This window comes from Pipistrellus kuhlii, unplaced genomic scaffold, assembly GCF_014108245.1.
Source record: "Pipistrellus kuhlii isolate mPipKuh1 unplaced genomic scaffold, mPipKuh1.p scaffold_m20_p_2, whole genome shotgun sequence".
In the NCBI taxonomy this organism is placed as follows: Eukaryota; Metazoa; Chordata; class Mammalia; order Chiroptera; family Vespertilionidae; genus Pipistrellus; species Pipistrellus kuhlii.
In genome coordinates this window covers 154,632,416-154,647,528 of record NW_023425515.1, presented here as the reverse complement: position 1 = coordinate 154,647,528, position 15,113 = coordinate 154,632,416, and the positions used below count along the sequence as shown (strand labels likewise).

Sequence of the window (15,113 nt, the reverse complement as noted above, 5' to 3'; positions counted from 1 at the left end):
CTATTAACAGGAAAAAATATTACACAACTGGTTCAAACAATGGTGTGAAATGGTATTTGTTGGTAAATATCCTTCACTAAACAGAGAAAGATAATGAGATCATTAAAATTTAGATATTTTGCTGCTGAACCTCTTTTGAAGAGTGCTTCAAAATGAACAGAAGTTCCTGTTCAGACAAAATCTACACTAATAAAAGAGAAACATGCAAATTAACCATCACTCCACCAGCCACGCCCACCAGCCAATCAAGAGCATGTATGCAAATTAGCCTAACCAAGATGGCAGTTGGCCACATAGTTGGAGCAAGCAGGAGGCTTGGGTTGCCCTTGGTGATGGAGAAAGCAAAGCTTCCTGCCCGCCCTGGTCGACCCTGGTCTTTGCTCAAGGCTACAAAGTTTCAATTATAGAAGACAAATAAATCCCACATACTTGCTTTCAGTCAGCCTGGCCTCCGCTCAAGGAGGTGCTAAGAAAAAGAAAAAGACAAAAAGAAGGGGCTGGGAACTTGGGTTGCCAGGGGCTGATCAGGCCAGGATGGGCATTAAGGTTTGAAAAAAAGAGACAAAGTAAAAAACTTAGGCTAGTACATGGCACATGGAAAACATTTGATAATTTGTGCTACCACAATTCCTACTACTACTACACTTATTATAATCAAGAAATTTAGACAGCATAAATCCACATTATTTATAATAGCATCATCTAACCTAGTCTCATCTCTTGCAAATTCCTTCTGCCTGTGCTATAGCCCAACAAACTAACCAATGTTTTCTTAATGTGCCCTGCTCTTGTTTCTCCTTCATATAACTCTGCATTTATGTGTGCTACACTGATCTCTACCTTGCCCCCCTACTCCCCACCACTATTCCCAATCATCTATCTGACCCCCAATAGTATTCTAAACCTTCTAGAAAGTCTTCTCTAATGCCCCCAGGATGAATTTAATGTTATTCCTAGATATTCCCCAGCACCTTTAAGTTGCAGCATAGTACATATCCCATAGTATGATTTATTTTGAATTTATTATTTGTCTGTCCTCCCTTATGCTTCCATGAGCATCTTGAAATCAGAGCTGTGTTATTCCCATGCCTAGTCAATATGACTACAGAAGGAACAAACTGTATCAAATAAGTTATCTCACTTGTAAATAAACACTGATCAACTTGAACAAAAAGTAGCATACATTCTAAACAACGTTTACTAAAACCAACATAAACCATTACTCTTATAGATTTCATTATCTTGAGCATGAATACCAATTTTTTAAAAGATGGGATATTTGTGAACTACCAAGAGTAGATCAACTTCTCCCCTCCTCCCCCCAATAAACAGTCATCTTTGTACAAACCTTATTTATTAACTTCTTATTATGGAAAAAGTATCAGCTTTAGATTTTTTTAAAATATATATTTTATTTATTTTTTTACAGAGAGGAAGAGAGAGGGATAGAGAGTTAGAAACATCGATGAGAATCATCAATCAGCTGCCTCTTGCACACCCTCTACTGGGGATGTGCCCGCAACCAATCGAACCTGGGACCCTTGAGTCCGCAGGCCGATGCTCTATCCACTGAGCCAAACCGGTTTCGGCTCAGCTTTAGATTTTTAGAAAATTGTTTTAAAACTCCAAATAAAAGTTTTTCTAAACAAGAAGAATCCATTTTTATCCCAAACAATTACTATTGTAGATATATTCTTTCAAAAAGATTATGTTCAGATAACATTAATAAAGCTCATGTTTTGAGTGTATTTCATTTATACTTGGTAACTTAAACTTTACTAAAAACACAAACTCAAAGAAAGGATTTATCTGGATAAAAAATTAAAAGAACAGAGATTAATTTGGGGCATTTAAAAAATTTGGGGGTATTTTTTTTTATTTTATTGCAGGTTGAGTCTTGCTAATATTCCACTGTCCACAAACTGTTTTAGAAAACACAGATTATTTCATATTGAAGTTGCTGTTGCCAAACCACAAGTGTTCTATAATGATCTGGTTATCATTATTCTTTTTGTGTCTGTGCCTATAAAGGAAAGCTTTCAAATCTTAGAAAAGTTTAACCTACAAATCCCTTTATTTGTCCTATATGGATATTATATGCCAGTCCAAGCTGGTAACTTCAAACTTAGAGAAAAAAAGAGGAACAATATAACCAAAGATGTTTAAGATATGGGCTTTAAAACATACAACTTTGTTATTCTCATAATAAGAAAATATTTACAATAAAATGAATACTACTATGAAAAGAGCATCTCTTCTATTAACTACTTGAAAAGAGCTACCATCTTTGAAATCTATAATCTTTTAATGCTACAGAGAGGCAACACAAAATATGCTAGCTCTTGCATAGAAAAAAGTCACAATTACCACAATTAAAAACACAAAGACAGAATATTATTTTAAAATATAAGGCTTTGTGGTGAAAAATAGCTTCTAGCTAAAGTAGCACTGGTATGTTGAGGAAAAATCAATTAAAAGTAATTAAACTGGATTTAATATAAATTACAGCATAGGATATATAGTCAATAATGTAATAATTATGTATGGTGCCAGATAGGTACTAGAAATATAATTTCAGGGAGGGAGTCCACTTTGTGAAGTACATAATTGTATAACTATTATGCTGTAGACCTGTAACTGAAATAATATTAAATGTAAACTGCAACTGAATTTAAAAAAATAAAAGTAAAAAGAAAGTTATACATTGTTTTTAAAAAAAGCAAGATTTTTGCCTGGCCAGAGTGGCTCAGTGGTTGAGCATTGATCAATGAACCAGAAGGTCACAGTTGAATTCCTGTTCTGGGTATATGTCGGGGTTGCAGGTTTGATCCCCAGTGTGGGGCATGCAGGAGACAGCTGATTAATGATTCTCTCATATCACTGATCTTTCTCTTTCTCTCTCCCTCCCTCTTCCTCTTAAATATTTTTTTAAATATTTTTAAAGAAATATTTTCAAATTTGCCCATCTGACTTTTATTCTTTAACAACAAAGTCATAACTATGGAACAACAAGAAATTTAAAATATACAGAAAGATAATTTTTTTATTTTAAAAAATATATATATTTTATTGACTTTTTTACCGAGAGAAAGGGAGAAGGATAGAGGGATAGAGAGCTAGAAACATCGATGAGAGAGAAACATCTACCAGCTGCCTCCTGCACACCCCCCACTGGGGATGTGCCCTCAACCAATGTACAATACATGCCCTTGACTGGAATTGAACCTGGGACCTTTCAGTCCACAGACCAACGATCTACCCACTGAGCCAAACCGGTTTCGGCAAGATAATTTTTCTTAAAGGAATTTTTGTATTTTTATCAAGTTTTATGCAATTTCACCCCCACCCCGACAAATTTCCCTTTTTCAATCCTGAAGTAAAATTTATACAGTGAATTATCATATTCATCACTAAGTTACTTTTAAAAAACAGGCTTCATATGTACAAGACTTACATTATTCTGTTCTTATAAAACTCCAATGACCATAAACAAAAGAAGTATTTTAAAAAGTTATCTATAAATACAACCACTGCTTTTTGTAACCATAAAATTTTATAAGATTAGAATTAAATAGGGTTATATAACAGTCAACATTATTTTATCCAGTTAAGAATTTTTTTAAATGGAAGTAATCTTTAAATCGAAAATGCCAAAATTCCTTAACCTTGGATTCGTAGTAAAAAAATTAACTACAAAATTTAAAATTTAAAAACACTGTAATTTGATATAGTATTTTATATTAATTGATAAAACTAATCTTTAACATTAAGATAGCTTAAATGCAAGTAAGATACAGATAAAAATACTTGAATGCTTAGAGATGAGGGTTTTCAGTTAAAGATAATGATTCTGACATGCCCACTTAGCAACTCTCACACCAAAAATCCCACTAAAAAATGGTAAAGAGATTTTTAAAATCGAAAACCCAATGGAATAAAGATAATGGAAGATAACAAAAATTCAAGAACTATAACACAGATCTAATCTTGAGAAAGCTTTATCCTAAATCAACAAATGATAACAAATTCAAAGAAATTGTTGAATTAATGAACATCCACTGGTTGTTGTGATAATAAAGTAAGTTATTTGAAGATTTTTTTAAAATACCTTTACACTGAGCCATAAAGTTAAATGTTATTTATATTTGAAGGTTTATAGAATTTCAGACTCAAACTAAAAGGTTCTCTTTGACTGAAGCTAATAATAGATTGTAGTAGCAGTGGTCAGAGAAAGGCAACTCCTGCCAAAGTTAGTGAACAACATTCACTAACCAAAGCTAGAGAGTTTTATACAGAGCTTTATATCTATAGTTTGATTGTACAAGGAAAAAAATTTCACAATGCACATATCAACATATTATTATGTGCTGCAATAAGTCAAAAACTTTAACATACTATAGGACATTATAGCTCATGGGACAAGCATTACAAGAAGTTAAAATGCCACTCATTATGCCAAATACTTAAAATATATTCACTATTCAAAATCATCACAGAATAAACTGTTCTAAAGAACAATGTTTTCTTCTTCCTCCTAATCTTTTAAAAACTTTTTTAAAGTTAGAAATGCTTCAAAAAAATCTATAACAATAAAAGGGTAATATGGTAATTAGACCAGATGTCATTCCAGAAGTCCTTCTGGACAAAGCCAGGCCTGGAGGGAAGCCAGCCTGGGGGGAAGCCAGCCTGGGTCCCAGGTGCCTGCAGGAGGCCAGAAGGAAGCAGCTCAGGTCCTGGGTGTCTGTCAGTGGCCAGAGGAGAGAAGCAGCCAGGATACTGGCAGCCAGAAGGAAGGCCTACACTTGCATGAATTTTCATGCATCAGGCCTCTAGACTATATATATATAAATATATGTGCGTGCGTGTGCGTGTGCGTGTGTGTGTGTGTGTGTGTGTGTGTATAATCCTATTCTCTTAAAGAGAACATAAAAAGAAAATGCAAGGACTAAGGCTTTGGCAGTATTTTAACTATTTGATATCATCATGTTATTTTACTTTCTCATTATGAACCTAGTTTCTCTGTCTAACCATGCATCCATCCATCCAACACATCCATCCATAATCTAAAAGGAGTAATACAGACTAAATTTTTGTTCTGGCAACTTGGACGCTTCTCATGCATATTATATGGCTTTCCACTGTTATCAAAAGGTATGGTTGCTATTACAAATGGCATGAATGTGCAGTTATACTGTCACCAGGCCAAGACTACTAAATCAATCTCCCTTCAGCTTACTCTGCCACCAGTCTTTCTCTGTTTAAGATATTACCCACAATTCCTCCAGTTTCATCTTCCTGAAATATAAATCTGACCATGATACTCCTCTGCTTACAAACTTTTAGGGCTTCTGACATTAAAGGGTAAAGTCCACACGCCCTAAGAAGACTTCCAAGTCTTTCATAATCTAACCACAGAATACCTGTGCAGTCACTTTTCACCTCCTGCCATCGTTCCTTCTACACCACAGGCTAATATAGCCACCATTCTTTCAACATGCATGCTCCTTCACACTGTTGCCTTTTTTTTTTTTAAGGTATGTAATTTCTTTTCTTTTTTTAATTTTATTTTTTTGTTAAATTATTATCTGTGTACATATTTTACCATTCCCCCCCCCCCCATACATACTCACCCTCCCCAGAGTTTTGTGTCCATTGGTTGGACTTATATGTATGTATACAAGTCTTTCGGTTGATCTCTTATCTCCCCCAGATCTCCCTCCCCTTCCTAGTATAATTTGACAGTCTGCTTGTTGCTTTACTGTCTTTTTGACATGCTATTCCCATATTGCCCTTACTCGCTCTAATCAGCTTATCTTTCAAAACATAGTTCAAAAGTCACCCCATCCAAGAAGGCCTCCCTCACACTCCAAGAATGACAAAATCGTCACTTTCTGTGCTCACATAGCACTTTGCTATGGTTCTATAATAGTGCTTTGTCATAAATTGACCTACAAACATATTCATTTTCTTTATAGCCAATATGAACTGTGATCATCATTATTTCCAGAGCACTTAGTTACTACTTCCTTGAAGGTGGTAAATACTGAATAAATGTTTGTTAACTGAATAAATCCATGTATACAGTATTTTAAACTTTGACTTCTATTTAGGACCTTATAACACGAGCTTCAAGTAGGGCTGTCAGAAACATACTTCCCAACACCCTCACAGTGAAGATTCTTCTTTGATCTCTAGCGCGTAGCAACATGAAAAGAATAAGATTTGCTTTGCTCGCTACAAAGAAGAGCATTCAGAAATTTTAAATTTGCTCAGTGAAGAGCTAATGTAGAAGCGGAGTACTACAGTAAATAAAGCCTGATCTCTTGAGCCAGAAAATTAGGGTTCAAATTCAGGTCACTCAGTGTCCTTGGGCAAATCTCTTAATCTCTTGACAATTTCCCTATCCATAAAACAAGAATGATAACAACAAATATGTCACAGTATAAAGCAAGGCCTCTAGAGTCAGTAAATCCCTTAAACTCTCTGGCGACAATTTTTCTACCTGTTAAAGAAGATTTAAAGAGGATGATAAACTCAAGAGAGATGCAAGGCTTAAATAAGGGCTGACATGTGAAAGTACTGCTTAAATAAAAGCTATCATCAAATGTAAACAGTTTTCATAAACTTTACTAGCTATGGTAAATGTGAAGATTCTAACTAAGAGGAAGGTATAAGGAGGGATGCTAAGGATAATAAAAGTCAGGCTCCATACCAGCTTATGCTGGCTTCCGTAGTTCTATTCCCAAGCCAACACTGAGAGAGGTTCAGATAGAAGAAAATATTTTTTGGAGAAATGCTCATTTACTCATAAAATATTTATCAAGCTTCCACTGTGTGCCTAGCATTAACAATGACAGCTCAGATCCACTGTCCCAAGTAAGTGACTATACTACCTCAAGTATGTGTTCTCATGAAGATGGAGAGAGATGAAAATATCAGGATCTCTTATCCAAGCTGTAGTACAGAGCCTTATATTAACAGAAGAATATTAATTCATGCACTGGAGTGGGGAGGGTGGGTCCCTTAGTCCAGCCTGCCCCTCTCAGAGACTGGGAGCCCTCAGGGGACAGCCACAGGGAGCAGGCCTAAGCTGCAGTCTGGCCTCCCTCTTCGGGAGTCAACCAGACTGATCAGGGGAAGGCACCAGCCCCATCATCCCGCTGCTGCAGCCACTGCCAGTCACCGCAGCCGCCAAGGTGTTTTCATCAACAAGGACTCCAGTCCCTTCACCATGAAAAAATGACAACTTTCTTTAGGCATTTTCAAGATGTGTCTTTCATAGAATATGACATTTCTTTCTTTTTTATTTTTATTCTCACCTGAGGATATGTTTCCATTGATTTTTAGAGTGTGTGAAAGAGAGAGGGAAGGACAGAGGGAAACATCAATGTGAAAGGAACACTTTGATTGGTTGCCTCCTGCATGAGTCCTGACCTGGGTCCCGGCCAGGGAGGAACCTGCAACATAGGTACATGCCCTTGATCAGAATCGAACCCAAACCCTGCTGTCGGCAGGCCAAGGCATTATCCACTGAGCCAAACCTGCGGGATATGACATTTCTTAGCCCTTCAGCAGTGAACCTTCGTTTTTTCCTCCAGGAGTGAGGTGGAAAAACCCTAGATCACCTTTTTGGATTCTTATTACCCAAGTTACCAAAAACATTATCAGTGGCATATAAGGAGCTTAGCCAATGAGCGGTCAGAAAAGGTGTTTTCCTCTGCTGCTCATGCGCAGAGGAAGGACTGCTGCCAAGACGAGTCTGGCTCACCCCCCATTTCCAGGCCTGCCCAAGCCTCTGCCGTGGCTTTGACAGGCCCCCTCTGGCTCTGATCAAGCCTGTACTACAGTTGCACTCCGGCCCTGCTGAAGCCTCTGCCGCCCCGCCCTCAGCCACTTGGCACCAAGTCCTATAAGCAAAGGGTGGCCAGGGGTGTTCTGGGACCCTGGCCCCTCAGGGCCTGGACACAGGCCTACAGGCTCTGAGCAGCCTGGGCCCCGAGGATGTTCCCGGGACCCAGGTGGCTGGACGCCTGGGCATGCAAATTAACCCACTATCTTTCTTGGGTTAATTTGCATACTCATTCCTGATTGGCTGGTGGGTGCCACGGAGGTATGATCAATTTGCATCTTTCTCTTTTATTAGTGTAGATTCTACTCCAGGTACATGGAACTTTTGTAACTGTTAATAATATGCAAAGATTTAATCTATAAGATTAACTGGTTTGGCTCAGTGGATAGAGCATCAGCATGCGGACTGAAGGTTTGATTCCGGTCAAGGGCATGTACCTTGGTTGTGGGCACATCCCAGTAGGTAGTGTGCAGGAGGCAGCTGATCAATGTTTCTCTTTCATCGATGTTTCTAACTCTCTATCCCTCTCCATTCCTCTCTGTAAACAATCAATAAAATATATATATTTTTAAAAAAGAATAGGTACATTTACCTATCACACAGGTTCACAAGAACTTTTTTTTAATGAAACATACTCACCCAAGGCAGGGTATCCAAGGTAAAATCGATCTGCTCCCAACCATCCAAGAAAAAGAGAGAGTGCAACAGCCACTTTATATGAATAGCCATTTCTGCATGAAATTAAGAACCTGAGTGTCACCTTCAGCATGTAACATCTTAGAAAACAAAACTGCTAGTTATTATTTATTTGTTAATTGGTTCATTCATTCATTCATTCATTCAGTTAATGCTTTTTGAATAGCTACTGCATCTCAACAACTATTCTAGGCTATTGGAATATTTTAATGAATAAAAGAGACAAAGATCCCTGCCCCTACAGCACTAACAATCTAGTGACAACAAACAATAAAAATATTTACAGTAAATCATCTATTAAAAAAAATGGGAAAAAATGGAACAGGGTGTGAATCCAGAATGCTAGGGATACAAACAGGAGCCATTTAAATAAGGTGATTAGAGGGCTTACAGGGAAGGTGATATTTGGCAAAGACCTTAGGGAGGTGAGTTAGTCATGTCATGCCTCTGAAGGAAGTGTCCCAGACAACACACTGCTATTACAAAGGCAGCACACCTTACATGGCTGAGGTCTGTTAAAGAGGACAGTGTGGTAGGAGTAGAGGGGGAAAAGGGAAGAATAGAAGACAACATCAGAGAGGTAATAGGGGGCAAAGAGGGCAGCTCATGCAGGGCCATGAATAGACCCTGCCTTTTACTATGAGAGATCATAGAAAACTACTGTAAGGTCCAAACTGAGTACTAGCTAACTGTTCTCAACAGATGACACTCTTAGTTACTGTATTACCTATAATAATAAAATCATAATATGCTAATTAGACCAGACGTCCTTCTGTCCATCCAGAGGAAAGCCAGGGCTGCAAGGGAAGCTCTGGTCCCAGGTACCTGCTGGCAGCTGCAGGGAAGCCCAGGTCCCGGGTGCCAGAGGGAAATCAGTGCCGGTAGCCAGGGGAAGGAAGCCCTACTCTTGCACAAATTTCGTGCATCGGGCCTCGAGTAGCCTATAATATCTTAGACCAGTATTTAGTAAATTGTCATTTGAAAAGTTTAAGGTAGAAATATCAATCTATAAATTTCAAAATTTTCTAAACCATATCTAAATACTTTGGAAATAATTCCTAACAATTTTTACTTTTCTAATGAGAACGCTTAGAACCCAAGAATCCTAAATGATTGCTTAGCAAGATAGAATCTAAAGTCACTCATTAATTCAATGAAATAGGGTCAAAAGAAGAAAAAAAGGCTCTAATAATAATTTCTAAGAATTCTAATAGAACTTGTAAAGCCAAACAGTGGTTATTTTTTTTTAAATAAATTCAAATAGGTATCATCAAATAGCTGCAATAATGTACAATTAAAAGGTAAAAATATAGTGCCAGCAATTAATAAAAGTGAATAAAAACTAAGTTTTATTTAGCACAAAGCAAAAATAGAGGAATAAAATGTTAGCTTTACCGAAGCAAAATTAAAAGCAAACTTGAAAGTCCTTTAAACAAACAATATTCCTAACAAAATAAAGCCATTTATCTTAATATCTCAAACTAACATTTGAATTGTTTTATATTACCATGCATCTTCCATGCCTATTACAAAAAAAGTTTCAAAATTCCCTTAATATGCAAATGACTTAATATTTCGCATTCTTTTAATAGCACAGGTACATAGTCCTTTATTTTGAACTCTAGAAATCCCCCAAATTTTGAGAACAGAATTTTTTCCTAACTCATTTGGGTAGTCTAAATGACTGAACTAACATGACATAAGGCCGTTCAGTCTTCATTTATCCCAAGTAGTGAACAACAGAGTTTTACTTGGTTGATAAATTGCATTTATAAAACAATATAATATCACACTTAAAGTAGAAGTTTTCTGATGCAAGCAAAACGTTAAAAGTTAAATTAGTAAAGAATTTTCCCCATAAGTTAACTCTTTATCTCTTCACTGTATGCAATCAAGATACAACATAAGCAAGTGATTTGAAAATGTAACTTCAGTAAGGTACTTACACATTTCGGCAAGATATGGGCTTGAGAAAACCAACTTCATGTCCAGTAAAATGTGTTTCATTGCCACTGAAATCTTTACAAATTATCTTGGGTGCTGGAAAACATTCAACTAAAAGCAGAAAAAAGACAAGAAACCATTTTTTCTTGTAGGAAAGGTGTGATTGTGTTGTTTTTTAAGACTAGCAAAGTACACAAGAGAATATAACATATAGCAAACCACCTTCCAATAGAACATCTGACATGAGATTTTAAGTTAGATAGGAAAAGCTACATTATAGATAGATAGATAGATAGATAGATAGATGATAGATAGATAGATAGATAGATAGATAGATAGATAGATAGATAGATAGATAGGCAGGCAGGCAGGCAGACAGACAGACAGACAGACAGACACAGACAGCCAACCCTGGCTGGGGTAGCTTAGTTAGTTGGAGTGTTGACCCATGCACTGAGACGTTAGTTGTTGGTTCAATTCCTGGTCAGGGCATATGCAATTCCTGGTTGTGGTATTATACATATTTTAGAATAGATGGTCCCCAAAATCATTAAGTGAGGGTTTACCCATTTTCAAAATATCTCTAAGAAAATACTGATACAAAAAAGAAAAAAGAATGATGCATATTTAAAATCCTTACCATACTGTTCTCATACTTAGGATGTATCCAAGTATATATATATTTTTTAATATATATATATATTTTTTTTATTTTAGAGGGGGAGGGAGAAATAGAAACTTTAAAGATGAGAGATAACCATTGATCAGCCACTTTCTGCCTGCACCACACTGGGGATTCAGCTGGAAACCTGGGCATGTGCCCTGACTGGGAATCTAACCATGACCTTCTGGTTCATAGGTAGAAGCTCAACCACTGAGCCACACCAGCTGGACTACCAGTGTACAATGTATATTTTACAAGTCCATAATGTGGTTGATACAGCTGCTCACTGTACCTTATTATACTATCAGTCTCATTTCAAGTTCTTTACAAGTAATTAAAAATCTGAAGCAGCACCTTTGCATAAAATAGCTTGGTGAATAAAGGGCATCAAGACAGCTATATAAATCGATTCCAAAGGTTTAAAAAAAAATGAATGAAACCACAAAACTTCCCACTTTTATAATTAAAGAGAATAAAATTCTTTTTAAAATCCTCTAGTCAGTTCTCCAATTTTAAGTTGTCCTGGAAACTGAATAATGTTATAACTCAAGAAAACACACACACACACACACACACACACACACAAAAACAAAAAAAAAAAAAAAAAAAAAAAAAAAAAAAAAACAAAAAACAACAACACGCCGGGACCGGGTTTGGCTCAATGGATAGAGCGTCGGCTTGGGGACTGAAGGGCCCCGGGTTCGATTCTGGTCAAGGGCATGTACCTTGGTTGCGGGCATATCCCCGGTAGGGGTGTGCAAGAGGCAGCTGATCGATGACTCTCTCTCATTGATGTTTCTGACTCTCTATCTCTCTCCCTTCCTCTCTGTACAAAAATCAATAAAATATATTTTAAAAAAAACAAAAAACAACAACACAATACATTAATGACTTTTAGTGATCATTCATTAATCTAGGAAATAATGTTTTAAAACGTATTTTTAAAGACATGTTTCTGGAAGTCTTACCATGAGCTGTGTAGTTTGTACAGTTAACTGGTTCTTGTGTAGCATCACTTATTTTTGGATCTTTACAAATATATTTATGAAAAGTTAAGGAAATGTGAACTCTATTCCAACACAAAACATTACCATCTGTTTAATATCTCATATATACTTATATTTATATTCACATGTAAAGGGAGGGTGTTAATTTACCCAGGTCAAAAAAGACAAGCACAAACATATCATCAGTATCAGTAAATAATACCTGAACATTAATTTATTTTACAGGAAAAATATATTAACTTAATGTATACTAAAAGCTCTAGCAAAGAATCCCATCCTTAAAGAACATCAGTTAGGGTTTAAGCACAGAGCACACACACACAAAAATGAAAATAAAAATATTTACCAAATGATTGTAAGAAACCTTTAAGGTTTAAAAAAAAAAAAAAAAAAAAGGTTCCAGAGATTTGACTGAACTAATTTATGGGGTCCCAAGTACTGCCATCTACATAATTTCATGCAACTTGAAAACCCTGTGCGGAAGATTCCCACATTATTATTCCCACATTACAGAAGCACAAACTGAGGCTCAAAGTCTGAGTGACTTCTCCAAAGTCATATAAATGATGGCTTGCAAAATCAGGTTTCCTGACCCCAAGCCTAGGGCATGTGCATCAGACTGCAGGGCAGATGGCGCTTTAGATGGGTCTACATGGTCTCGCCAAGAAGATTTTAAGCCTTTTGAAACAGATATAATAATTATATCCTTACAGATATTTAAAACATTTGTGTGCTTTTCTGTTTCCTAAATGTTCTTATTAACACTATAATGAGACAAGTAAGAAATTCACAAGATGTCTCTGTTTAAGGTTTTGAGTCAGCATTTGAAAATCTCATGTTTATGCCAGGAGTTACAGATATTTTCCAGTTATCATCACCTTATAGTCCTATATGCTCAGCCACTTCTCTCTAGTGTTCAAAAAGCACAACTCTTCATATTGCAAGATTATTTTCTTTGTGAGAATGGCCCTGACCTTTTTGCCAAGAAAATAACTCAACCTGCTAAGTTAATGATTCTCAAACTTCAACAAAATGGTATTCAGCAAATAAGAGCTGCTCTGCAAAAAACAAACAAAAAACCACAAATAACCGCTGCCTCTCCTCAACTTACATAAAAATACTATAGGATAGAATTTTCTTAATTTTAAGATTCCCCCTCCTAAAATCTTTATCTCTGACTTCTGCTATTAATTTTTCTGTTATGCAATTTGTATCCAAGTATCTAATTTTGTATAAAAGTGGCTATTTTAATTTGAATGCAGCTCCCATTTCGTACTGTCCCTCAGTTTATCGGAACTGTTATATTGAATAGACCCACTCAACCCCTTCAACTTTAGTTTTCTCTTTGGTCAATGAACAGCTAACACTTATCTTTCCATCTATGTGCCAGACCTTGTTCTAAGTGGGCTCATTTATCACCACACACCTTTACATTGGTCCGTTATCTATATTTTTTTCATCATGAAAAAACTTAGCTCAAATCGTTTGTCCCCGGGTACAAAGTGGAGCAGGTATTTGTTCCCTGGCAGTCTGGCATCGCAAAGGAGTTTGAGAATGATAAAAAGGTAAATAATAACATGTAAAGTGCATGAACCATGGGCAGCACACCCTGCCTGGTCTCACCCCAAGGCGGCAAACCTCCAGGGTAGGCCCTGCCGGTCGTTTTATTACTGGTGCCTTTGATTAGGACCTGGCATACTTCAGGGCCTGTATGTTTGTGGAACAAACCGTCCCACCAGTAAAAGTATTATAAAATAAAAACAAACAGGTGGGACAGAAGGAAAAGCGCCAACAATCCTAAAATCCCAAGGAAATGTACGTACACAGGGTGACTCGTTTTTCCCAATCAATCCTCGTCTCTCCTCACCCCCCAGCGCCCCCCGGGGCCTTAGAGGCCACAGGTCCCCGCTCCGGTCAGCACAAGCCCAGCCCGCGGCCGGCGCCACGACCCAGCCGCCGTCCCACGTCCGCCTCTCCCCGGGGAGCCCCTCACAGAGGATATTGTCCCACTTTGAGGTCCTCGCACTTAGGCGGCTCCTCGCCCCCGGCGGCGGCAGCTCCCCAGGGCCCCGTGGTGACTGACGCGAACCACAGGACACCCAGGAGCCGGACAGTCACGGTGTCCAGAGCTGCCGGCCCTGAGGGCCAGGCGGCCGCCATGCTGGGGACCGGCGCGTCCCTCGCCCCTTCCGGTTCCGCCTTCGCTGGGCGTGGTCGGGGAGAAGGGCGGGGGGGAGGGGCGAGCTCTTAAAGGGACCGAGCCCTGGCTGCTCGCTGGTTCACCTTTCGGTTGGCCTGCTCACTCAGCTGGGAGAGCGTTGGCTGGCTTTGCAGAGAGGGAAAAAGGAGATGGCTTGTCCAGCTCCAACCATTCCCTGCTAACCCTGCTCTGGCTTTTCTACAAACGTGCCAGCGGAGCCCCGCGACTTGATAAACGCTTGGCAAACATCTCCATTAGTCCTGGTCGGATTGGGGTTTGCAGATAAGGAACCTGGCTTGAAGGACACCTAATAAGCATGTTGACCTTATGACGGGGTTGGAATAAAGGGGATGTTTGTCCGATTTCAGAGTCTGTGCTCTTGTGATGATGATAGAATGGCCTCCCTGTTATCCTAGAGAATTGGTGGAAGGCTGCTGCGAACCATAGCTAAGGATGCTAGCACACAGCTGGGCATTGCACCCTTCTTTTCCTTAGTGCAAGTTTAGGTGAGGGAAAGGGGCCTATGACAGGAAGCCAAAGAGATTACCACCAAGTGAAACGTTGGAGGTTTTGTTTTTGTTTTGCTTTTTAAGATTTTATTTTTTTTACTTCATTTTAAACTCTACATTAAATAACTACAATATTTTAGAAAATAATTTTGTTTATCATTTTAATTTAGGATGTTTGTCTGATACTATAGAACTAATATAGAGCAGTTCCATTGAAATCCTGTTTCCAGCTTACAGGGCTCTG

General features: G+C 38.0%; 1 protein-coding gene across 6 annotated transcripts in view; it reads right to left on the bottom strand.

Moving 5' to 3' along the window:
• Positions 1–14,366, bottom strand: part of TM2D1 (TM2 domain containing 1) — a 33,762-nt gene extending 19,396 nt beyond the window's left edge. For 5 of the 6 annotated variants that reach the window (XR_004989200.2, XM_045584515.1, XM_045584514.1 and 2 more), the window contains exons 1-4: positions 14,163–14,366; positions 12,122–12,195; positions 10,492–10,600; positions 8,489–8,580 (exon numbers count right to left, since the gene is read on the bottom strand). Coding sequence is in view for 5 of the 6 variants with exons in the window: in XM_045584515.1 (XP_045440471.1) it covers positions 8,489–8,580; positions 10,492–10,600; positions 12,122–12,195; positions 14,163–14,320 (433 nt within the window). In the remaining variant the exon portion in view is untranslated. The remainder of the gene's footprint in view (positions 1–8,488; positions 8,581–10,491; positions 10,601–12,121; positions 12,196–14,162) is intronic. The other variant, XM_036445414.2, reaches the window with a different exon arrangement.
• Between the last annotated feature and the right edge of the window lie 747 nt (positions 14,367–15,113).